Source organism: Lampris incognitus, chromosome 4, assembly GCF_029633865.1.
Source record: "Lampris incognitus isolate fLamInc1 chromosome 4, fLamInc1.hap2, whole genome shotgun sequence".
In the NCBI taxonomy this organism is placed as follows: domain Eukaryota; kingdom Metazoa; phylum Chordata; class Actinopteri; order Lampriformes; family Lampridae; genus Lampris; species Lampris incognitus.
Genome location: NC_079214.1, coordinates 21,767,559 through 21,794,487, shown reverse-complemented (window position 1 = coordinate 21,794,487; position 26,929 = coordinate 21,767,559). Strand labels below are relative to the sequence as shown.

Sequence of the window (26,929 nt, the reverse complement as noted above, 5' to 3'; positions counted from 1 at the left end):
GTGTCTTGACAGGCTGTATCATAGTGTGGTTTGGCAACCGATTGCTCAGGACTGCAGACTGCTTCAAACGACTGTACAGACAGCAGCAAAAATCACTGGCATGGAACTACCACAACTTCATAATATTTACACCACTTGCTGCAAAAGGAAAGCCCAAAACATCATTAAGGACAGCGGCCACCCCGCTCATGTTCCATTCATGCTCTTTCCAGCTAGAAAACATTACCTGAGCATCAAATCACACTCCGCCCATCTCAGTAATAGTTTCTTTCCACAGGAAGTCAGGTTGCTGAACAGCTGACACACCCATATGCACCTTACACTGTTGTGTTATCGTGTACTGTACATTGTGTATACAAAGTATGAATTAATGTGTACATAGTCTATGTAAGGCTGTAGTTTTTTTTGGGGGGGGTTGTCCTTTGTCCTTGTGCCCCTTGTGTTAAGGAAGAGAGAGAGAGCCAGAGCACAAGAATTTCATTGTATTTTACATAGGACAATAAAGTTGAACTTGAGAAGAAAAAAAAAGCAAATTAGGCGCGTTTCCATAAACTGGTTTGCAAATCGTAGTTTCATCAGAAGGTGGCGGTATAGTCTGTGTTATGCATCACGGTAATAAACAAGAGTAGAAGAAGTAGATGTCGCGAAATTCGCCTTGGCCATTTACGAGCGAAAATGGAGAGAGGTCTTCAGGGATTTGTTGCAACTGGGAAAGCTGTAATCGTTCTTTCATGTCAGCTATTATTGGCCATGTTTCATGCTGTCCGGAGACGAAGACAAAGAAATGTTGGCCACGGGAATATCCGGGAAGATGCCGGCAGCTGTTTCCGCTGTCGGCATCTTCCCGGATATACACAGCGAACATTTAACTCGTTCGTTTTGTCGGAACTTATTCGGAAAGGGGGTTTCATCTCCCAGTTAGCGCATAGAATCTTTCGAAAAAGGCAAAAAAAACTACCTCAAGCGAGCTGCAAAGACTTGTTTTGCGAAATTGAAGAAGTCTTCGAATTTTGCCGTTTCCGTCAACCTTTTCAACTGCAATACTTCAAAATGCGTATAAAAATACGCTACGGAGACACGGCTACTGACACATTTCTGTTGGACAAACTCAGAGCATTTCAGTGCACTTTAACATGCATTCTTACAATAAATGCCTGTCTTAAACAACTTATTACATACAAAAGTGCATGTCATTTATATGAAAATATAATTGTAAAAATGAGATGTTTGTCTCACCATTGATGAAAAGCTCTTCTTGCATTGCCTGTCGGGCAGCCGTGGAGAAACAGCGTTTCTTCAGCCATTCTGGATCAAACTCACTGGTGTGCTGGTCAGGCCATACAATGCATACCTGTGGGGAGACGAGTCAGCTGTCAGCATGTCTGACGTAATCCACGTCTTCACATTGGTCATTTTTTTCCTCCTTCAAGACAAATGGTACACAAAAATCAGAATAATTTCAAGGTGCTCTATACAACATTCAGCACCAGCATCTCAGATCAAAACAAAACAAACTTCTTGCTTCCCTTTGCGTTCTTGGCTATTATTTCACTGGTTGGAACATGGATTTTTACAGTATAGAGTTATTTTAGCAGTGTGTTCAGCTTGGTAAGGAGCTATTACTGTGATCTGCCGAGTGACCTAAATCCAGGTCCTTGACAGATGACGTCACACACGAGCGCGCTCTGAGTCAGCCGCCATGTTTCTGGTATTTCTGTGGTAAACGCTGTACTCGGAGCATTTTCCTTTCATTTGCTTTATTTTTTATCGCTAAAATTGTAATAAAAGAAGACACACAACAGACACGCACATCTGAGAATCCACGTTGAAAGGATCATCAGAAATGTTTGTCAGAAGTATAAAACCTTAACAGGAACCATACCCATCAACATGATACTTCCATGTGAAGGTGAGGCAGTCACATTTTTAGATAAGATTGTCACCGTCTGTTGGGCGCTGACAAACCAATGTCCAGCTATAGTTTAAAAATGTGATGTGTGCTGATGTTAAGCTCAGCCTTTAACTGCACCGTTTAAATGAACGCAGCTGTAATATCAATCACACATGTACATATTCAAGTAAAGATCTGAATACTTGCACCATTGTCACCAACAATAAAGTTGAATACGTTGACTTTTCATAAATGTGTTCTTGACTCTTTCCTTGTTATCAACATTTTCACAGCCAAATGACATAAGGCCACCAAATGTTATCCAAAGTGCATGTATTGAAGTTCACTTAATTTTGTATTTACAAGTATCTGAAGTTCATCTGCACAATACAGACAAATAAGTATGGTGCATGCTTCTGTAACATAAGCAACATAAACAAGTTTTTCTAAACATCTAAGCATCTTTTGTCCTGTATGTATCAGCAGATGTGTGTGTAAGAGAGAAATAAGTAAAAGAAAGAGCGTGTCTTCTTTGGTCAGTCAACTTGCAACAGAAGGCTAGTCCATATCTAAATAACACAAAATAATACAGCAATTCAGATAAAAGAAGACACATAACTAACCCTAAACCTATGTGTCGGATGTTTGGTGTGTTCTTTTCCGATTCCCTGCACGAATAGAAATCCCTTAAAGTGGCATCTGTCTTGCACCCTGAGTGAAGTAACAGCCTACAAGTTCAGGGAGACACATATGCTCAAAGAAGTGCTGTGCCTTTTTCAAAAGAGCACTCCAGAGCTGTGTGTCAGGTGCAACATGCAATACAGCGCATCTTTCAAAGTCCACAAAACAAAGTCACAGTACTCTAGATCAGCCACAAACATTTGTGTCTGGACCTGCTTGTCGTATGGACTACCCTTCATAAGCTGTAGCTCTCCATCCACTACTTCCAAACAGAAGTGTCTGTCACTGCATGCTTCCTTGACAGTGCTCTCATGGTGCTTGTATGGGCACTTTATCTCAATGCAGCCTCTCCACAACAGGTGCACTGCACCATCCCGTCTGGCGATGTCCCAACCTCAGGAAACTCTGGGTTTATGATGAAGCCACACTCAGTCATCTCTACATCACAGTGATGTTTCTCAGCCTGCACTCTATACTGTGTTCTTGCATTCTCCTCATTTTGTCTTCCCCATGCAGTAGCAGCACATTTGTTCAGAGGACCGCTGTTGGGATAACAAACGCATATTTGATGCAGTTATCCTTCCAGTCCGTAAGTGATGCAAGATTAGAATTGGTGCTGCTTTCTGGTCTGTCTTTCAATGAAGTGTGCCTGCTCAGGTGAAACATCCACCTTACTTGCCAAGGTTTTGTAGTGCAGGCTCAAGACAGAGAGTTCACTGCCATCCATTTTATCATCATGGAGACAGCACAGCAAATCTGGTGCTGAGAATGGCTGTACAGGGTCTGCAAATGCGTCACAATAACTGGGCAAATTTGACAAAATTGCAGCTTTCGGGGATACATTCTGCAGTTGTGCAAGATATGACACCCACTGCTCCTGTGTAGCAATGCCAAACTTGCAGGTGTTTGATGAAGTCCTTAGAGCAAGTGTGCTCTCTACCTCACCATCCAGGAGTCTATTCAGAGACTTTCTTTTTGCTTTGGCAGAGGTGAAGTCAATTCCTTTTCCTGCCTCTGCTCCCACCTTTGTGATGTTGCTCAGCATCATCCAGTATGCTGGTTAGCCAGTCACTGTTTTGGTCTCCCTGCATCTGACTACCGCCTCCAACTTGAACAGCATAGCTGCCACATGTGTGCATGTCTCGGCTAGGCAGCCATACATGTGCAGTGACCTGATGTCATGGCCCCGAATGAGTTGATGATGGCCCATGGCTTGAGTGGTGTGTCACTCAGGCATTGCGAATGCAAAACCTGTAGACAAGACAGGTAGACAGAGGACAACAGGATTAGCTTATTTTTACTTCCTGTTTGACATTTGTCCATGGTCAAAATAAACAAAACAATCAAAACATAATCAGGCCCCGAAGATAATATAACATGACTATATCATCATTATTACAGCCATGGGCATAATTTCCTGTGCGTCCCCCATCTCCTCCCACTTTTTAGTCTGAAAATCCTAACTTAGTCAGTGGTTGTGCTAGCTATTTTGCACAAATAACATGACTATATCATCATTATTACAGCCATGGGCATAATTTCCTGTGCGTCCCCCATCTCCTCCCACTTTTTACAGTCTGAAAATCCTAACTTAGTCAGTGGTTAGCTAGCTAGCTAATGTTACCTCAATCATCAATGTGGTCCTCGACAACCCCGAACAAACCCAAAAATGTTCTCAAAAAGTAAGATAATGACCCTCCCTCCCTAAAGTTTCGCCCTTGATAACACTCCAAATGTGTATTACGTTTGTAAAATCTTACTTTTAATGGGAAGAAAATGCAAGTTAAGGCTTCTTTGCTAAGCACAAGTTTCCTTGATTTACAGCTAACGTTAGCTTACCTTTGCTGTCAGGTCTGTGTTGTCGCAGTGATTCCTGCACCCAGCCATTGGTGAAATGTCCGTGGGCCTCAAGGGATTTGTAATTTCGGAACTGTTCACAGGTATAAGCACTTATACCATAAACAAGATAATTGGCGATATCAAGGTACATGGTTTGAGGCAGCAATGCGGGGTCAGCACTCGACCGTTCTGCGGGCAGGCCATATGGATCAATGTTGTTAAATGACGACAATTTCTCCAAATAACGGTCCCTGGCACCCTTGCTAAGTTTGTCGCGGTATGGTATCCTCTCTGCTTTTTTATGCTTCTCCGTGGCTACTTTAAAATTGGTTTTATTTGCTGCTCTCTGTCTCCGTGTAAGCTATTTCTATGCCACTGGTAAGACCAGGAAAATGGCGGCTGGGAGAAGTCACAATCAACAAACATACGTAACTGTCAAAGACCGATTACTAGCTTGTTAGCTATCCTGCTAATGCTAGCTACCTCACATACGTTGCCGCGAAATCCCACGATGCGATCTTTTTAAACCGGCAGAATATTAGCTACCTAAAAATTCTACAAGGGGGCCTTAGCCGGGAAAATCGTCAGGAGGGGAGGTGGGAGGGAACTCCGCGGCACGTCAACAAATGCTCACAGCGAAATCGACCAATATCGGCTCGGGGTCCTTTGACTACATATGACGTCACGGATTATGTCGCTAGCTAGCGTTGCTAGCTTTATAGTTATTTAGCTGTGTGTTTTACAATCCATGTTGACACAGAATTGTAACGCTATCCCTAACAACAGGGAAGAAATACCCACTCCTGAAGCCGCACTACACCACCGCCATCTGAGGTCAATAGCTGCTGAGATACTGCCCCTCGACCTAGATGCAGACATCCTCCTGCTCATTGGACGGAACCTTCTGAGAGCTCACAAGGTGATAAAGCAGCTCAATGGCAGAGACAACGACCCATACGCACAGAAGCTCGACCTGGGCTGGGTTATCATAGGCGATGTGTGCCTTGGCGGTGCTCACAAGTCAGCTAAAGTGAGTGCTCTAAAAACGCATGTGTTAGATAATGGACGCCCAAGCCTTCTCACTCCCTGTGACAGCCGCATCAATGTGAAGGAGAACGTCAGTCTGAGTTACTCGAAAACCACTCCCCATCAACTTCAAGATTCAAGCCCATACTCAAGACCCACTGAAGAGAGTTTGGGAGAGACTGTCTTTCGCTGCACTGATACCGACAACCAGCTTGCGCCATCTGTCGAAGACATGCTCTTTCTGAAGAAGATGGAAGGAGTCTTCAAAGATGAAACTAACAGCTGGGTTGCCCCATTACCGTTTCGCAGCCCCAGACGTCTACTCCCAGATAACAGACCCTATGCCAACAAGCGGCTTATGTCTCTTTGACGCCAGCTGGACAAGAAGGAAGACATGAGAGCACACTTCGTTGAGTTCATGCAGAAAATGCTCAATAACAATAATGCAGAGCTAGCATCACCTTGTGAAAAAGATAAAGAAAGATGGTATCTTCCCACTTTTCGGTGTCTACCACCCACAGAAGCCTGGTAAAATTTGTGTGGTGTTTGACTCGAGTGCACAGTTTAATGGAGTGTCTCTTAACGGCGTGCTGCTTTTGGGGTCAGACCGCAACAAAACCCTTTTGGGTGTGCTTCTCCGCTTCCAAAACGAACCTGTTGTTGTCACAGCAGACATAGAGCAGATGTTCTACTGTTTTGTTGTTCAGGAAGATCACATAGATTTTCTTCGCTTTCTCTGGTATCAGGACAGTGACCTCAACAAAGATGTGGTAGACTACCGCATGAGGGTCCATGTCTTCGGCAATAGTCCCTCCCCAGCAGGGGCGAACTTTGGGCTGAGAATGGCAGCAAGGGAGGTGGAAGATGAATACGGTAGTGAGGCACGACAATTCATAGAATGGGACTTCTATGTCGACGACGCACTAAAGTCCTTTCCTACTGAAGCTAAGGCCATCAATGTCCTAACAGAGAGCTCAAAACATGATTGCACTCTCCAATCCGTGTCTCCATAAGATCACCTCCAAAGAGTGGAACTGGTGAATGCTTTCCCCCCAGAAGACAGGCCCAAGGAAATCCAAGACCTGGATCTCTGCAGACGAGCTTCCTGTCCAGTGCAGCTTGGGACTGAGTTGGAACATGATGTCTGCTACGTTCACTTTCCACGTTCCTCAGAGCCAGAAGCCATTCACTCGCCGTGGGGTGCTATCAACAGTCAACAGTCTGTTCGATCCTCTAGGTTTCCTTGCCCCTGTCACTATCAAAGGAAGACTCCTTCTCAGAGCTTTCCAACAGTGACCTTGACTGGGATAGCCCCCTGCCCCAGGACATGTATGATGACTGGAGAAGATGGCAAGATTTGCTACAGGATCTTCAGGCGCTGCATGTTCCTCGCACTTATGTATCCTTCTCCATCTCACAAGCCAAGGCTACTGAGCTTTGTGTATTTTCAGATACCTAAATCAAGGCTATAGCTGCAGTGGCTTACCTGAAAGTCACACATCAAGATGGCCACAGTGAAGTCAGCTTCATTCTGGGTAAGACCAAGCTGGCTCCAGTACCAGAGCTCACCATTCCCAGACTGGAGCTCTGCGCCGCTGTGCTTGCTGTGAAATTGTCAGAGCTCCTCAGAGAAGAACTCGACATGAAGGTAGACAGAACTACAATCTACACTGACAGCAAAGTGGTGTTAGGATACATCAACAATCAGAATAGGAGATTCTATGTATATGTTAATAATCGTTTATAGAGAATTAAGCAATCTTCTTTACCAGACCAGTGGAGGTACGTTTCAATGGAGCACAACCCCACTAATCATGGCTCTTGGTCTGTGGCAGCTGGGAACCTTGCCAGTACCACACGCCCCTGAAGAAAGCCCATTTGAACTCATTGACCCAGTAAGATGTTGAAATTCACTCTAAGGTGACAGTGCTTGCCACTACAGTGTCTACAAGTCATTTGGTTTCAGCACACTTTGAGCGCTTCTCACAGTGGACCACCCTCATCAAAGCTGTAGCCCACCTTCATCACATTTCTCACAGCTTCATCAAGTCCAAAGATGACATCAGTTGTGCAGGCTGGCACCTCTGTAAGACAAGTCTCACAGATGAAGACTTGACCCAAGCAGAACACAAAGTCATCAGATGTGTCCAAAGTGAAGCATATGCAAAAGAAATCAAATGCATCATGGCAAAACGAGACTTACCATCAAACAGTTCCCTCCACAAGCTTCACCCAATCATTGATGACAATGGCCTACTACGGGCAGGAGGACGCCTTACAGAGTCGAAGTTTCTGATAAATGAAGTCAACCCTCTTCTAATCCCAGGGAAGCATCACATTGCTACACTGCTCATCCGTCACCATCCTGCAGCTGTAAAGCATAAGGGAAGACACCTAACTGAGGGAGCTGTAAGAGCAAGTGGTTTATGGGTAGTAGGAGCAAAGAGAGCTATCAGCAGCATCATCCACAGATGCGTGACTTGCAGGAAGCTACAAGGCAGAACAGAGCAGCAAATCATGGCAAACTTACATGCTGGGCGCTTACAGATTGATCCTCCATTTTCTTATGTTGGGCTTGATGTATTCGGACCATGGGAGGTCATTGCACGCCGTACGAAAGGTGGACAAGCCAACAGTAAGAGATGGGCGGTTCTGTTTACGTGCATGTCCACTACAGTTGTTCATATGGAGGTGATTGAAACTATGAGCTCCTCTAGCTTCATCAATGCACTTCGCAGATTCTTCACGATCAGAGGTCCTGCGAAGCAGCTGCAGTCTGACTGTGGGACCAACTTTGTCAGCGTGTCCAGGGAACTGAAGCTGGATCCTGCGAGTCCTGGTGAGATGAGTGTGGAAGACTACCTACTCGACCATAGATGTTCTTGGGTGTTCAACCCACCCCATTCATCTCACATGGGTGGCACATGGGAGCGCATGATAGGTATTGCGCGGCGCATCCTCAACTCAATGCTACTACAAGCTGGACACTCTAGGCTGACTCATGAGGTTCTGACAATGTTAATGGCTGAAGTCACAGCTATTATTAATGCAAGACCTCTAGTGTCTGTCTCCTCTGACCCAGAAGCACCTCTGATCCTGACCCCTGCAGCTTCCCTCACCCAGAAGTTCGGTGTAGCCTTACCTCCCCCTGGAGACTTCACCAAGTGTGACATGTTTAAGCATCAATGGAAGAGGGTTCAAGTTCTTGCTGACACCTTCTGGGCTCGATGGCAGAAAGAGTATCTCAACACACTTCAGAGACATCAAAAGTGGCAGATAAACAGGCCAAACCTGAAGGAAGGGGACATTGTTCTTCTGAAGAATATGTTAAGAAGAAATGAATGGCCAACGGACGTCATTGTGAAGGCTTTCCCAAGCAAGGATGGAGTAGTCAGGAAAGTGGAGGTCAAGCTTACCCGTCATAAGACTACTAAGACTTTCTCCAGACCCATCTCAGAGTGTATTTTTCTCCTGTCTCCAGAAGATTAGATTATGTAAATGTTTATTGTGGCATTTTAAATAATGCCAGACGGGGAGTGTAATGGAACGATTTCCTTTCTTTTTAGAGCCTCCCTGCCACTAGGGGCATAGTTCCATTATCTTGAGTCTTTTGCCTTCTTGTGGCATAGTTAAATACTGCTGTTTCAGCTACTTCCTTTTCCTGTGACAACAAAGAAAATTATGGCGTGTCTTCAGTGCAGCAATATTCGTGCTCCATCATTACCCATCACCTAGTTTCTACCTCTTTGAGTGGCAATATCTGTAAGTAAAACTATTAACCATCATTGCTAGAATCTTTATTTTGAAGTACTTTTTACATATTTGCTACAGTTTGTATAAATTTGGTAACATGTATGACAGCACGTTTTAATGATGGCATTCAGGCTATACTTTTGATGCTAGCGTAAATACAGTGTTCAATGCAATACCTAGTTAGTTACAACTTACATTTTATTCCTGCACTTAAAATTTTAGTTTTATACTTACCTTTGTTTCCTGAAAAATAGAGGATTAGTTATCCTAACTGTAACTCAAGATTGAGTAAGCTATTTTGTATTGTATACTGATGTATGTTTTTCTGTATGTTTATTTTCAGTTTCACACTTCCTTGTTATCAAATCCCGTCCATATACAACACTGATCTGTTCCTTTGAGGATGTGATGCGAGGGAGAGTTTAGCTGGCTGTAAAAACCTAATACAGGACAAGAGTCACATTGGGTGTAGCAGTACAATCTGGAATGCGTTGGTCAGGATTTATGTTGGGGAAAATTTGGTCTCTTCCCAATAGATATCTATTGGTTAACAAAGTCAAAGAAATTTCTTTTAAGATAATTCATCGATGTTATCCTAAGATCTAAAAAAGATATTGATGTTTCTTGTACTTTCTGTAACATGCACCCAGAAACAGTCTTCCATCTGTTTGGACTTGTGAACACACTCGAAGACTGTGGCAAGGAATTTGTCATTTTATTTTGGACTGTGTCTATGATGCTTTTGTACTTTGCTTTAAGGAGGTATTGTTTGGTTTTACGAATTATAGGAGTGAATTGGAGAGTAAATTCTATTTATGTAATCTCATCATATTGCTGGCCAAATTTTATATTCATAAATATAAGGTATTAAAAATTAAACCTTATTTTTATACTTTTAAAATTGAGGCAGAATCCTACCTTAGAACATTGTCTACCTCATGCAGTAAGAAAGCTGTGAAAACTGTTAATTTATGCTCCAAATTTAACATATTTTTATAATTGTAGCCTACATTTGATCTTCTTTTACATTACACTTTTTTATTTTGATTGTGTCATACATTGCTTGTAACCCCTGGCGTTTTGTTTTTGTTTTGTTTTCTGTCTTTATTTGCAATTGTTATTGTAGTAATCAGCCGGTACTACTGTTATCTATATTGCATTTCTGATGTTGAATTTGAATTAAAAGGGGGAAAAAAGTACACGAAAAAAAAAAAACTGAATTAGACCCTCTCCAATCATAAGATTGGTCGATTCCGCTGTGAGCATTTGATGACGTGCAGCGGAGTTCCCTCCCACGTCCTGCCGGACGATGCATTCTAGCACCAACCAAAAATATTTACCCCGAGAAGATCATGCCGTGACACCTGCTTTGAAAACAAAGACCAGAGAAATCGGATTACAACACACACAGAGGGAATGTGACTTCATTCTCTGCTCAGGACGCCATAACCCAACGATCTCTTTACATAGCAAATAGTTGTTTGCTGCTATATTAATGTTCTAAAACTCATAAATAGCACCTTTAACTGTTTACTTCATGTTGTTGACAAAACAAGTTCCTTTTTCTAATTTGTTGTGTATTTTAGAAACCGAGAAAAGACAGACAGAATTGGTCACTAATTAAAGATTGAATGTAGACCTTCACAAGCTACAGCACAGTCAGACGTTTCTTGAAAAGAAGACGGCGTAGCGTCAAATGGTTTTGAATTAAACTGCAAAACGTAACGTAACTGCAGGATCTGACGAGGAGGCCCTGTGAAAATAAGTGTTGTGTTAAAGTATTAAGTTAATTATTAAAATTAAAAGGAATGACAAGTGGGGTGCACATCTCAAGATACTGTTTTAATTGACCTGGGGATTATCTTGTCTTTTAAAATATTTAGCTACACGACTAGTGAGCATTCAGGGAGCACTCAGCCAATTTGCTCCAAAGATCACCTTCCTTCTCATCAATTACACCTCAATACAGCTGTTCTTGTGCCACCTTCTCCATTCCACTTTCTGATCTTTTGATAGGGAATGCAATACCATACAGGTAAGTTGATATTAAAGGGAAACTGGTATCTTTGAACCTAAACTACGTTTTCCTATTGTTAGGAGTTAAACTGAGCAATGGGTAACAGATTCTTTTAAATCGATTCAGCATTGAGCAAGTTTACACCAGTTGACTGCTGCGCACCAAGCTGCAATGTAATCCTTTGGAGCAATAACACTCATCAAATAATGTCCAATAAAAGAGCTCTTTCTGGCACTAACAGGCTTACACTGTTTAGAGTTTAGCATAGCCAGATCTATCTCCACATTATGTTTGAATGCTGTGCCAGCAGCGGAAAGGTGTGGCAGAACAGATTATTATTCTGGGATAGGTTAAAAAAAAAAGGTTCTGGGTTGCTTGCATTTCTTAAATATAAGAATTGTTGAGGGTGAGCCTAAATTGCACTACACTCACTGGTGCCCTTTCAAAATAGCACCAGAGGATATGTTATTGTGAAAAATTTTGCACATAGTGGGAGGTAACCCCTTGCATATAGATCAATTACCTCAAAAGACAGTCCCATCCAAAATAACTGATGATGTGTTGATTATGTGATGAGAGTTTTACAAATAATGACCATGAACATAATTTGATAACTGTTAAAGTCAGGGGCGTCCGGGTAGCGTAGCAGTCTATTCCGTTGCCTACCAACACGGGGATCGCTGGTTCGAATCCCCATGTTACCTCCGACTCGGTTGGGCTGTGTCTGCAGCTTGGAAGCCGGATGTGGGTATGTGTCCTGGTCACTGCACTAGCGCCTCCTCTGGTCGGTCGGGGCGCCTGTTCAGGGGGAGGGGGAACTGGGGAGAATAGTGTGATCCTCCCACGCACTACGTCCCCCTGGCGAAACTCCTCACTGTCAGGTGAAAAGAAGCGGCTGGCTTCTTTTCACCACATGTATTGGAGGAAGCATGTGGTAGTCTGCAGCCTTCCCCGGCTCAGCAGAGGGGGTGGAGCAGCGACCGGAACAGCTTGGAAGAGTGGGGTAATCGACTAGGTGCAATTGGGGAGAAAAAGGGGTGAACCCCCCCCCCCCAAAAAAAAGATAATTGTTAAAGTCAAACGATAAGGCCTAGCTGAACATCAGCTTTGTCGAAACTCACCAAAACTCACTGAACAGAGGATTTATAAGTTGTTATCCATCAGTAAACAATTGGGAACATCCTTTTTAGATAATATCTTCTTAAACACATTCTTTGCATATTTTTAAGAGTCTATTGAATGAACCAAGAAGACCTGCGATATTGCACTATCCAAATCCTCACTAAAGTTTTCCATAATGACAATTGTAGCTTGCTAGCTGGAGAGTTTGTCATTGTTGTTCACAGAGACAGGGAATTTGAAAACAGCAACACACGGAGAGCGGAAGGAAATGAAATACCGAATGAAATAGTTAGCACCAATGGGAAGCTTATTCCAGTGGCCTATATCCAGTGAGTCAGATGAAAGAAGTTATTGCAGCCTGTTTCCATCAGAATGGCTTCAGGAAAAAAACACCTTGCTGGACACTTGGTATTGATTTAAGAACACATAAATAATATGATTTATATACACATGGGAATTAAATAAAATTATATAAATCTGGGAAAATATAGAACCTTTAAGGTATTAATTGATATACTTAAAGAGCCATTCTCTCTCTATTATGCTGTTTATTTGATATCCCTTCTATTGGCAGGTCCAACTTTTTAGATTTTTTTTTATAATCTCTTTGGGCATGAATACACAAACTTCAGATATGGAAAAAGCCTACCTTATTATCTGTGACCTGGATGTGGTCAACTCCTGTGTGAATGTCAAGCTGGGAGAGCAACAGACTGCGTGCCTGTGCCGACTGCAGGGTGCACAGCGGACACTGGCAATTGTCTCTCAGCCAAGTGAAAGGGTAAAGGCTTTGGCCCCCGTCCTCCCATTCCACCTCCACCAGCCTCTCCTTCTCCAGGGTCCGGACCTGCCTCACTCCATTGCGAGCCATAGGCATGGGGTCTGCCACCATTGTCTGAAGTCCACGCAATTCCACTGGGTTCAAACACGAGGGTGCTGGGGCTGCAGCCCACCATGGTCTTACACAAGCCCTCAGAGGCAGACAGGCCATGGAAGAGCTACCTCTCTGCGTTATGGCCGGCAGGGCAAATCGGGAAACTGCTCTCATCCACATGCTTGACCAGCTTCTTGTAGTCGAACCAAGTCTTCGTATCAGATAGGTTGACCAGCTCTGCAAGGAATGATAAATGTGGCATTGATCAATGTAAAACATGGGGTTTTATAATGAAGTGGTCATATCAATTTAGTGGGGACTACTTTTCAGTGTGAAGGGTGAAAAGTTAACGAATATGTCTGACAAGTTGGCGATATTTATTGTTATAAACCATTAATGTGCATGCACCTCTCAGCAGGTGGTTAATAAATCACAGCTTGTAAAGCCATCCTCAAGCGCACAGTGCAAATTGTCTTTACCGGCTTTTGCATAATAAAAAGAGAAAAGACAGCATCGCTTGGGAGTGGGTTGTCACTTGCAGATGAGAAACGAGGCGTGTTACCCATCATGCGTACCGCGGACACAACCAACTTTCCCCTGTAGGTACACGAAAGTTGACGTTCCCTGTCAGTAGGGTGATACTAGACGCTAGTTAGCATTAATATCGCGGGTTATTAGTTGTGTGAGCTAGAGTGTCTGTATATAGCGCATGCTTACGGGATGTAGTTACACCAGGCTTGTTTTTAATCCTTCGACGTCGGCGCACCTTTAGTTGCTAACGACCGCTCCTAACCAGTTAGCAGCTACCTGACAACCCAGCAAGACTGCGAACCCCCTCGCTTCTTCACTGCACCTTCAATGACACGTTAGCCAACCCACGTAGTTCCACGACAGGCTATTGCAGTTGACCTATTTTTCCAAGCTATGCGGCGACGTCAGCTTCTGTGTGTTTAGAAGTGTGCTGTGCGGCTAATACAGAAGATTAAACGGTATATAGCTACCTGTGATGGGGTGCGCTGTGCCGGCCACCGTGACGGTTGCCGAGTGCGTCGCGTTTGTCAACAGAGGAGGTAACAACGCGGCGTAGCCGATATCATAACACGGGGAGTGGGTGAAAGGTCGGCGGCGGCCATTCAGGATTACGTAACGGCGTCGAGTGCATGAACTTTGCTCCACTTTTTCATTTCTTGTGACGAGGCGCCAAGCGTTCAGAGTCGCGGTCGTCTCTCAGCCAGGTGAAAAGCTAAAAGCGTGCCCCCCATCCCCTATAGAGATAGCGGCGATAAAGGAGTCAGCCCGTCGCACGGGCAGTCAGGTCGGCTTAGTGTGTTTATTTGTTGTTTCTCGAAGTCTTTTCTCAACATGTGCCTTTCAGTACTCCGAGACCCCCTGAAGAACAAGAATCCTACTCATTCGCCAGCACTGTAGTTGTGACACAGCTCAGATCAACAGACTGTCGCACTGAGATAACTGAGAATATACACTACCGTTCAAAAGTTTGGGATCACCCAAACAATTTCGTGTTTTCCATGAAAAGTCACACTTATTCACCACCATATGTTGTGAAATGAATAGAAAATAGAGTCAAGACATTGACAAGGTTAGAAATAATGATTATTATTTGAAATAAGATTTTTTTTACATCAAACTTTGCTTTCGTTAAAGAATCCTCCATTTGCAGCAATTACAGCATTGCAGACCTTTGGCATTCTAGCTGTTAATTTGTTGAGGTAATCTGGAGAAATTGCACCCCACGCTTCCAGAAGCAGCTCCCACAAGTTGGATTGGTTGGATGGGCACTTCTTTGAGCAGATTGAGTTTCTGGAGCATCACATTTGTGGGGTCAATTAAACGCTCAAAATGGCCAGAAAAAGAGAACTTTCATCTGAAACTCGACAGTCTATTCTTGTTCTTAGAAATGAAGGCTATTCCATGCGAGAAATTGCTAAGAAATTGAAGATTTCCTACACCGGTGTGTACTACTCCCTTCAGAGGACAGCACAAACAGGCTCTAACAGGTACTATTTAATGAAGATGCCAGTTGGGGACCTGTGAGGCGTCTGTTTCTCAAACTAGAGACTCTAATGTACTCATCTTCTTGCTCAGTTGTGCAACGCGGCCTCCCACTTCTTTTTCTACTCTGGTTAGAGCCTGTTTGTGCTGTCCTCTGAAGGGAGTAGTACACACCGGTGTAGGAAATCTTCAATTTCTTAGCAATTTCTCGCATGGAATAGCCTTCATTTCTAAGAACAAGAATAGACTGTCGAGTTTCAGATGAAAGTTCTCTTTTTCTGGCCATTTTGAGCGTTTAATTGACCCCACAAATGTGATGCTCCAGAAACTCAATCTGCTCAAAGAAGTGCCCATCCAACCAATCCAACTTGTGGGAGCTGCTTCTGGAAGCGTGGGGTGCAATTTCTCCAGATTACCTCAACAAATTAACAGCTAGAATGCCAAAGGTCTGCAATGCTGTAATTGCTGCAAATGGAGGATTCTTTGACGAAAGCAAAGTTTGATGTAAAAAAAATCTTATTTCAAATACAAATCATTATTTCTAACCTTGTCAATGTCTTGACTCTATTTTCTATTCATTTCACAACATATGGTGGTGAATAAGTGTGACTTTTCATGGAAAACACAAAATTGTTTGGGTGATCCCAAACTTTTGAACGGTAGTGTATATATTTTTTAAAAATCGGTTCTGTACACAGCTCTATCTCGGTGACACGTGTGTTGTCTTGTAAACCCACACAGATTAACAGCACAGTAAAACAAGGTGCATATCTGCCATTAGGGCGAAGGCTGTGGTCTTTGCCTCTCAAGAGAGCCCTTAACAGTTTTGTGCCTGACGTGTCAGGTTGTTAAATGTCAAAGAGCAGATGACGTTTTATATAGTATTCATACATTAGTATAATTCAATTGCGTAACAGTATAGCATAGTATAGTTTAATGGTATGTATAGTAAGGTATATTAGGATAGTGTATTAGTATTAGTATGTCAGTAGTACATTATTATTGGTATATTAATAGTGTAATAGAAAATATAATATTTTAGTATAAGATTATACTACTATTAGTACTTTAGTATGATTTATTAGTGTAATTATACCTGCTTCAAAGTAGCTACTTCATATGAAGTTCCCTTTGGAATAACAATTGATTGTCTTTGATTCTGTTCTGTTCTGTTCTATGCTACTCTACTGATACTGTCCTGTTTAAAAGAGGACTCTAGACTTATAGAACAGTAGTAAAGCCCACAAACGGGCCATACCTTTACATAACACATCGTTTGTAAGTGACAAATGCTCCCTTTGCGGGTTCTAATTACAGTTTTAAGCAAATATTGCAATATCTTTTTGAAATGACTGTAAGTAAATTATCTAGAATTGCATTTTGCAATCATTTTGTAAAACAATGAAATGTGAAAAAGTTACAGTTGCAAACACATTTGAGTACCACAGTAAAATAAAGGAAAATTGCATAAGTACGTAAAATTATTCACAGATGACCCAACATCTGTCTTTGTATGGGACTAATTGTATACATGCATGTATGGTATGTCCGCTTTTGCCAGGAAATGTCATTATAATTTCATGAATGGGCCTATTACATAAAACAAATGCACCTGGTGTACTGGAAAAACTACAGAAATGAGAGAGAAAAACACTACCATAGCTTGTTGATGAGGGTCTCAACATACGCCTCTATATGGTATCTTTCATTATGGCGAAAAGGTGCAAGAAAATTCTGCCTACCTAAACCAAAAAAGATACAGTGAGTGGGATGGTTCTCATGTAAATGCAACTATGGAGTAAACATAAAAATGAAATATACACGTTCCTTTAAACTGTGTATACCTGAAGATGGAAGACATGCTCTTCCAAACGGGATCCTGTAAGCATAAGATTTGCTGTAAATACTTGACAACACAATAGAAAATGTCTAGGCTTTATGTTTTAGTCATCTCTTGCGTCATGGCTGACACATCAGTTGGGGTTTTGGCTAACTTTGTGTCATTTCTTCCAACTTCTAGTCAGAAAGTTTGACTAACCTATAAGTTGACACATTGTTTGGGATGCACCTAGGGTTGCTGGCACTTGATCGGTTAAGAAAACGGATTTGCATTCACCACTTTAACCCTAAAACCTCAGCCCTTTTATGACTTTGTAAGCAGTCTAATGATAAACATGAATGTTTGTTGTACCATTTGGTCCAGAGAGCATGCCAACCAAATTACTTATTTACTTGCAAAGGGCACCGCAACCCTAAACACTTAACTAAAAGAGCATCTTTATATCTTCCTGCAACTCATAAATACCCACATGCAGCTTCCGCCTTGAAAGCACCCGTCATTAGGCAGACGCTACATGTGCATGTGCTTGTTTGTGTGTGTGTGCGCGCGCATGTGCATGTGTGTGCATGTGCACAAACCCAGTAATTCTCAGAAGAGCTGAAAAGCCTTGTAAAACAAACATGGAGAGACTCTTTGATTTTTTTTTAAACACATGGTGTCATGAAGTGCCCGGTTGTAAGGCCATTGTGGCTGGTGCTGCCTCAGCCCGCAAAGAACATACCGTTGCATGACAGCATCGAACTTCAAACACAAACTCTTTATTTCAGAAGACAGACAACCTGTTCGGTATGTTGACACACAAATTAGTGTTCGACTTAGAAGTCCACGAGTGCTGCCTGCAGTCTTATTTGTCAAAGTATTATTTCTTTAAGATAGAGAACAATAGATATGCTGCTCCACGTTAAAACACTATATAAACAGTGAATACAAATTAAGGTGTTCTGTAATAAAGATATTGACACTCACAGTATTTATTTACTAAATTACACACTGTACATTTACCGAGATTACATTGCCTATGTGGATCGGCGTGTGAGGCCTATCATCAAACCATGTCACAATCTTTAACAAGAGAAACAGTAAAGACTTGTGCAAAGTCAGCTAGTCTAAAGAAACCAATATTATAAGTGAGGAAATACACATGTAAACATTCTTTTGATATTCTAGACATTCATCTTGAGAGACGTGTCAGAAAAGACACGGTTTATATGTCTGACTCATGAAGAGGCTATCAAGAACACCTGTCCCAACTAGCTTACTAGACTAGTACAGTAGGCCTACGTCACCATGTTAGTGGGCCCAGCCCCCACATTGTCATCGGGCATGGTCATTTTGAACTAGACGGCATCCGGACAACACGGGGGAATTTTTTTTATTTATATATATATATATATATATAATTTATTTATTTATTTATTTATTTATTTATCATAGATTTTGATGAGATTTAGGCAACAGTCTACATACAGTTTTTTTTTTTTTTATCCCTGATATGAAACCCCACTTTTCAACTCTGCCTGGTGGCCATATATAAAACCACTGTAATATAATGTCACTACGCACACTAGGCTGCAGGCTATACATATTTCTTCTCTTCTTCTTTTGTTCTTTTAAAGCCCGTTAAGCCTAGTATACCTGTTTAAAACTTCATGTATTCGTTCTTCAGTCGGCTCAGTCGCGTCCCGTGGCTGCGGACTATGAGCGACAGGAGCTCGTGCTTGTCCTTCAGACCCAACGAGACGTCCAGCGTGTCCTTCAGCGCGTCTCTGGTGTGGACGATCATGCTGAGAAAGTCGTCGCTCAGCCGGTGCTCCTCCCTCAACTCGCCCTCCTGGCTCTGCTTGAATTTCACCTCCAGCTCCAGCAGGGACTTCTCCGAGTTTGTGAAAGCCTCGCTTATCTGAGCGGTCTCCCTCCTCAGGTATTTCCCGTAGCTGTCCTCCCCGTCCAAATCGTAGGAGATGCTCTTGCCGATCCCTTCGAGCACCCGGGCCGAGTCCTCGATCTGCCGTTTGATGATGGTGAAGTCGTCGCGTATGGCGGACTCCTGATCCTCTTCGACGCTGCACTTTCGCTCGTCGTTCATCTTGAACAGCATCTGGCATTTCTCCGGGTCGTCGTTATCCTCGTAGTCGCCGTCGGGGACGAAGTAGTGATGGAAAGTACCGTTGGACATCTCTGGGAACAGGGGTCCGCGGTAGGCTCCACCGAGTGGCACTGAAAACATTCCGGCACAAAGAAGCAAGTGAAGGAAAGCCATGGTGCCCACTTGGCCCCTGAACACACAAAAGGGGGCTTAAGTATCAGAGTTGTCAAAACTTTTTTTATGTATATATTTATATATATATCTATATATATATAGATATATATATCTATATATATATTTATATAAGAGGACGTGTGTTCGACTAGTTAAATCCAATCAAAGGTGCTGCAGCAAAACATTTCAAAACGTCCAAAAGTAAGCAATTAAGATTTGTTGTATTTTGTTCACTTCAGGATTCCCCCCTCGTCCAAATTCTTCTGCAAATAACAGTCACGTGAAAGGCTAAGAAAAAAAAACGAAAGAAAAAAGAAAAAAAAGAAAAGAAATCCCCGGTACTCTTCTCCTCAGCCGATCCGTTCGCGCTCCATTCATTAATGGTCGTGAAAAACGCAGGCAATTGTGTCCGACGTGGAAACAAGTCGTGCTGTCGACTCAACTTGGTGCCTTAAAATTCAACATCTGGGTTTCTCAAGTGCCGCGCTCGCTCTTGGCTAATAGCACCCCTCTCCTTCTCTCAAATTACAGCCCCTCCGTCACTTAAAAGGCAGCATTAGGTCCTCCACCGGGCTATTGGCAGAGCCTATAGTTACAGACATGCCGAGGGTACTATAGGAGAACCAAGGAAGCGTGCATATTCTGTTTTGTTTTGTTTTTGTTTTTTTTGACAGGTATTGTTTAAATAGAAAGCCCTACGATAGACCTAGTTATGGGTTGTATACTTATGTCCTATGGTCACATTGATAACTTTGCCGAATGTTCACTGGATGTCCAAAGTTGTGTGAAAATGCCTAATAATGGACAACTGATTGTTTAAGTGAATGTAGATTAAACTGAAGTGGGAGGGGTCATAATCACATATGTCTGTCATGCCCATTGTCTGTTATGGTAGTTGGTGATTGATATACGTAGGCTGACATGCAGAGGACACAGGGAGAGCCCCCACTGCATCATAAAGAGGGACCAGCTGTTGTTTCTGTCACCTGCTGCTAGGATCAAAATGATCCCCGCAAAACCTCAGATATTGTCTAGATGTTGGCACGCTTTAAGCAAGATTTAACAAGTTTCCCTCATAGCATAATTTCATTTTGATACGCCTATTCAGAGTATTATTCTGTTTTACGAGAAGTCACTTTTGATTTTGTCAAGCCTAGAAACCCCATTCAAATGAATCATGCTGTATTCAGCAGTTGATTTTTTTTAAACATAGCAAGCATTAATTAGATGCTCACATATGATTAGAGAGACCAGTTTTAGGTTCACCATGTGTCAAGAGCTATCTTCCTTGACCTGCCAAAAATTCTCTGGAAAAATGAATGCATCTCTCAAGTGGAAAAAACAGCCTCATTATTTTGGAGGGGTTATGCTTTTTAAATACAACTGGTGTCCTATTTAAGTGCTCTAGTTGATGATGTTCCAAACAGGCCAGATGAGTGATTATTTGTGGTTGTTGTTTGCATAGATGAAGCCTGAATAGCACTACGTAGGTCACAAGTTCATTCGCTTCTTCCTTAAGCCCCGTGAATAGGTGGCAAATGACACAACAAAGAGAAATGTCATCAACGAGAAGACAAACTGTGAGGTTGAGTGTTGTCTCATAACCAACCTGTCCATTTTGAGTTGGAGAGGTGGTAGAAGCATGTCTATTTACATTTGCAGTGAGGTTATGTGGCAAGTATGCAGCTCTAAGTTTTCTAGAAAGAATTGATACATAAATATAACATGATCATGTAATAATTGAAGTGGAAAGAGTCACTTAATACACTTTCAAGCACAGTCACGCTCTTGTTTAGGTTTTGGAGACTTTTTTTTTTACAATAGGATCTGCAAAATCTTACGTAATACTTCTGGTTTTAAAACGTCAAATCACCACAGAATGTGTACATCCTGTTGGGGTGAGATACATGAACCCATATGTAACTCTACTTTTATTAGGAGCCAGTTATGTAAGTCCAACAAAATGGCATAACAGCCCCAAAGCAGTGGCTTGGAGAGGAGTAACACCCCCATCACATTATTTTGGAAAAAGGAATTTCTGTACGTCAGAAAGCCGATGGAAAAAAAAGGGAAAATGAAATCATATTATAGGTTTAGGGACTATCACTCTGAATTCATTATAAACTCTTCTGTGGCTCACGTATATTTACTTGGAACCATTTTCAAAAGGAAATCTACCCCCATGCGCAGGAGTGTCCCATAAACACTTGCAAGAGGTTCTTGGTGAGCTCACTTTCTTTGCACTACACAGTTGTAACTCAGAACAGAAACTTCCAAAACCCTTTTGACATATGTCTCCTCTGATGTAGTCTCTGGAAAGTCATTTTGAACTTTAATTACCAAGAGCTGAGGACATTTCAGCTTTAATGTCCAAGAGCTGAGGACAAGACATGCTATTCCCCCCATCCGTCACCCCAACACACAATAGACCTTTTTCACAGTAGCCATTTTGACATGAGATAGTAGGGTAAACACAGGTGTTAACACAGGCCCAAAGGTTAGAGAAGCAGGCTTGTGACTGGAAAGTTGCCGGTTTGATCCCCAGACCAGCATGAAAATGTGGGTGGGGGGAGTGAATGAACAGCACTCTCCCCTTCCTCAATATCCATGGCTGATTTCCCCTTAGAAAGTTACTTAATCCCCAACCAACCAACTGCTCCAGTGGAGCTGCTCAGTGGCCACCAGTGAAGACTGTGGCTGTACAGTGGGCAGCTCCCAGGTGTGATTGTGTGGAACAATGTGAATGTGCAGGGCATTGCTGAAAAAGAGCACATGTGCTCAGTGTACTTCTCTGGGCAAATAAAGGTTTATAATAATAATAATAATAGTAGTAGTAGTAATAATAATAATAATTAATAATAAACTTTATTAGTAGAGCACTTTTCGTACAAGAAATGTAGCTCAAAGTGCCTTTCAATAAAATAGAAAATAAAAATGCAACACATTAAAACTGGCAAATAGGAAGACAATAAATTAGACAATAAAGACAGTAGATGATAAAATATATAAGTGAAAGTAAAAACAGAAACCAGTAAAAATAATACAATATGAGATATTTAATAAAAATAAAAAAACAGTAAAAAAAAATAAGTATGAAATTACATTAATTAAAAGCCAAATTAAATAAATAGGTTTTCAGCTGTCGTTTGAAAATATTCCTAGAGCCCACATCGCTTATACTAGCTCTTCATAGGATATTCCATAATTTTGGAGCATAGCTGAAAAAAGCTGCACTGCCTATTTCATTGTGTGTGTAATTCTGTGTATTTAAAGACCCAGTAGCAGAAGGTCTAAGAGCTCAGGGAGGATTATAAAATGACAAAGAGTCTGCAATGCTAGCTGGTCCCAAAGCATTTAGACATTTGAAAACAAGTAGAAGAACATAAAAGATGCTGGGAGCCAATGGAGTGTAGCTAAAACCTGGGTAATATGCTTTCTCTTCTAGCAGCACAGTCTGAATAAGTTGAAGTTTTTCAATTGACTTCTTCGGAAGACAAATAAAAAGAGCATTACAATAATCTAATCTGTTTGAAATAAAAGCATGAATAAGTTTTTCAGAATCTTTATAGGATAGGAATGGCTGTACTTTGGCAATGTTTTGTAAGTGGTAGGAAATTGCTTTGGTCACCTTCTTTTTTGTGTGAAGTAAAATTTAACTCTGAATCTAGAACAATGTCCAGGCATGTTACTTCTGATTTAATCTCAGGAGTCAGGTGCCCAAGTTTGCAAGTGAGTAGATCTCTTTTAGCTTTGGGGGCCAACTATGAGTATTTCAGTTTTATCATCATTTAGTTACAAGAAGTTATTTTAGCTGCTGCCATCCCAGTAGTCAGGCAACACAGGGCATCGTCAGACTCAAGCGAAATATATAGCTGTGTCATCAACATAACTATGAAAATTAAGTTTATATTCCCTGATGATATTACCTAAGGGGAACATAGGTAGCGAAAAAAGGAGTGGACCAAGACAGCTTCCCTGAGCAACACTAAAGGGCAAATCATATTTTCCCGATACATGATTTCCCAATACATGATACATGATCTCAATTGTAACAAAAAAAAATCCTCCCTGAGGTGTAAGATCAGAACCAGTTTAAAACAGTTCCAGAGGGCCCAACCCAGTTCTCAAGGCAATCCATAAGAATATTATGGTCAACTATGTCAAACGCAGCACTTAGATTCAAAAGAATCAGAACAGCAAGCATGCAAGCAAACTTTTATTTATATAGCACTTTTAAAAACACGCAGTTACAAAGTGCTTTACACTCAATACACAAACAGAGACCTTATTGGCATGTGTTAATTCTGAGGTCACTGACAACTTTAACAAGGGCCGTCTCTGTGCTGTGATTAGCCCTGAAATCTGATTGAAACATTTCAGCGACATTGTTTTCATTCAGAAAATTATTAATTTGGTTAAAAACAAATTTTCAAGTTCCTTGCTTAAAAAAGATAGATTTGATATAGGTCTATAATTACTTAAAACATCACCATCAAGGTTTGATTTTTTCAGTAGGGGTTTTACAACTCCAGTTTTGAAGGCATCAAGAAAAATTCCAGTTTCAAGGGATGTGTCAATAATATTTTTGTCAGAGTTAAAAACACAAAACAATTCTTAGAAAGTGTAGCATTTGTAACAATCTCTGCTCAAATGAAGACACAAAATTGGTAAAGAATGTTGCAAATTGCTTGACAGAGAAGGTCACAGATTGGGCCAGGATTCAACAGTTGATTTACAGTTGTGAACAGTGTTCTGGAATTGCTACCACTATTATCACCCTGGAGAAACAGGCTCCTCTTTTGGAGCATATAGTAGTTTAAAGAAGCTATTTTACCCTTGTATATGTTGTAGTTGACTACTAGTCCAGATTTCACTATTTTCGCTCAGCTGTTCTATACATGATCTCTTGAGTTTACAAACAGAGCATGTTATCCAAGGTGCTGATTTACAATGAGATCTCTCTTTCACCTTTAATGGGGCCACAATATTTTAGGATGTTAACCAAGTTGGTATTAAATGAAGTTGTTATTAAATTGCTTTCGACCCATAACTTTTTTGTGCTTTTCATTACTGGCAAACATGCATCAAAATATACACAGAAGTGATCAGATACAGTGATATCAGTCACCAAGACATTAACAATACCACAGCCTTTTGACATTACCTTGGCCCTGTGTGGACTCATTGATATACCGAGCGAGATCTAAATTTTCTAGAAGGGCTTTGAATTCAACAGTCATGGAATTAGAGAGACCATTAGAGAGCTCACCGCACGGCTTATCCATAGGGGTACCTCAAGGGTCAGTGCTCAGTCCCTTTCTCTTCTCAATATACACCACCTCACTTGGTGCAATCATCCACTCCCATGGTTTCTCATAACATTGCTGATGATACCCAGCTTTTCCTATCATTCCTGCCAGGTGACCTCACAGTCTCGGTACAGATATCGTCATGCCTTGTTCATATCTCTGCATGGATGAAAGAACGCCACCTTCAGCTTAAACTATGTAAGACTGAGCTCCTTTTCATCCCAGCCAGTCCATCCTTACAACAACAGATCAATATCCAGCTCAGATCAACCCAACTTATGCCCTATGCCCATAAAGTCTGCCCCAAACCCGGGTGTCATGATTGATGACCCACTATCCTTTAAGGTTCACGTGACCTCGATTGCCCTGTACAACATCAGGAAAATTAGACCCTACCTGTCAGAGCGTGCAGCACAACTCCTGGTACAGGCTCTTGTAATATCACACATTGACTACTGCAGCTCCTTACTGGCTGGTCTCCCTGCATGCACTTTCAAACCTCTGCAGAACGCAGTGGTGTGGCTGGTCTTCAACCAACCCAAAACAGCACATGTCACTCTGTTGTTCATATCCCTCCACTGGCTCCCAGTTGCTGCCCGCATCAAATTCAAAACCTTAATGTTCGCTTACAAAACAGCAACTAAGAAGGCTCCTGCCTACCTGAACTCCCTCATTCAGGTCTACACTCAGTCCTGCTCACTATGCTCTGCCAATGATAGGCGCCTGGCACTTCCGCCACAACGGGGCCCTAAGTCACTAGCCAGACTCTTGTCTTCTGTAGTTCCCCGGTGGTGGAACGAGTTACCAAACTCCATTCAATCTGCTGAGTCCCTCTCCATCTTTAAGAAGCTAAAGACCCAGCTGTTTCATGAACACCTCCACACCTGATGGTATTAATAATAATAATACAAAAAAAACTGCCTGTTGACACCTATGGCCTATCAGACTTGAACCTATTTTTTGCCACTTACTTGCATTGTCACCTCCTGACTAGATCCTTGCTTGTGTTGTATTAACTCTCAGATGTACGTCACTTTGGATAAAAGTGACTGCTAAATGAAATTGCAACATTTTAATTGTAACATCCATTTACGTGGATGTTAAAATTAACAGCAATGACAATCCAAAAATAACAGCTAGGATGACGGTACCAAAAATGTTGAACATAAGTACCTCAAACCTTGAGAAATTGTTAACAGATAGTAGAGTACATTTAAAGTGCTTTTTATTAATACCAGCAAGACTACCACATCAGCCACATGGTCTTGGCAAACTAAAACTGTCATTCAGGAGGGCATAATTCAGCCATCTGGCTGTATTCAGTTGGCTTTAACAAGGTGTCAGTAAAGAGCATGAAATCAAAGTTTCTAGACATAATGAAATTGTTAAGAATTCATGTCTTATTAGAAACAGACTTTACATTAAAAAGAGACACCTTAAAACAAAGAAGGATGGGGGGGTACACAGGGGAGGTGGATTAAGGGTAAAAGGTTATTCCAGTTAACACCCTTGTTAGTGAAGCATAAGCTTGGGGTCCTGTCTGTTATAATGGTCTGAATGGGGTGTTGAACATTTACAGCCTGAGGACCAGGTATGGAAGGTGAAAAGTGTTATAAAGTATGTGGCCAGCAAAAAAAAAAAAGGGGGGGGGGTAGTACCAGAGGCAATACCTTTAGATGGCTGCATAGAACAAGAACTGATGACCAATGAGGAGTGAGTATCCAGAGCCGGGGCACACGTGCCGGTGATTGTAAACAGTCATGCAAGTGGGCTATACAAGTGGGCTAGACAAGAGTACAGTGAAATATATTTGCTGACAACATACGTGAGCCCATTCGATTCGGGTGAAGACCATCTCTTCTAAAGAATGCACAGCACTCTCAGAATTGATTAAAATTGTCAATAAAACCAAAGTTTTGAGCCCTACATTGAGTCTGAAGCCACTCATGTAGACTGAAGAGCCTGCTGAAATTAAGGTTCTGTTCCATTTAGTGTAGCAAAGCCTTTCCAGTGTGCCAACATGCATGATAGCAGCACCCACCCTGACTCTGTTTGACCTGAATGGAATGGAACCTTAATTAATTTCATAAAATAAACCTGTGTTTATCTGCTATTTCATGTCAATATGGCTGTCATAGAAAAGGTCCATTGTTTAAGGTCCAGGCGCAGTGGTTAGCGCGGTCACCTCACAGTGAGAAGGACTGGGGTTCAAACCCCGGGGTTTTCCAACCTTTGGGGTCATCCCAGGTCATCCTCTGTGTGGAGTTTGCATGGTCTACCCATGTCTGCATGGGTTTCCTCTAC

General features: G+C 41.9%; 2 protein-coding genes across 2 annotated transcripts in view; both read right to left on the bottom strand.

Moving 5' to 3' along the window:
* Positions 1-14,259, bottom strand: part of bbox1 (butyrobetaine (gamma), 2-oxoglutarate dioxygenase (gamma-butyrobetaine hydroxylase) 1) — a 39,745-nt gene extending 25,486 nt beyond the window's left edge. Inside the window, exons 1-3 of the mRNA XM_056278409.1 lie at positions 14,205-14,259; positions 12,979-13,440; positions 1,237-1,351 (exon numbers count right to left, since the gene is read on the bottom strand). Of these exons, the coding sequence (XP_056134384.1) occupies positions 1,237-1,351; positions 12,979-13,383 (520 nt within the window). The 5' untranslated portion in view covers positions 13,384-13,440; positions 14,205-14,259. The remainder of the gene's footprint in view (positions 1-1,236; positions 1,352-12,978; positions 13,441-14,204) is intronic.
* Positions 14,260-17,803: 3,544 nt separating this feature from the next.
* fibinb (fin bud initiation factor b) lies at positions 17,804-19,763 on the bottom strand. Its single transcript, XM_056279036.1, has one exon. The coding sequence runs from the start codon at positions 19,314-19,316 to the stop codon at positions 18,696-18,698; it is 621 nt and encodes a 206-aa protein (XP_056135011.1). The 5' UTR covers positions 19,317-19,763; the 3' UTR covers positions 17,804-18,695.
* Between the last annotated feature and the right edge of the window lie 7,166 nt (positions 19,764-26,929).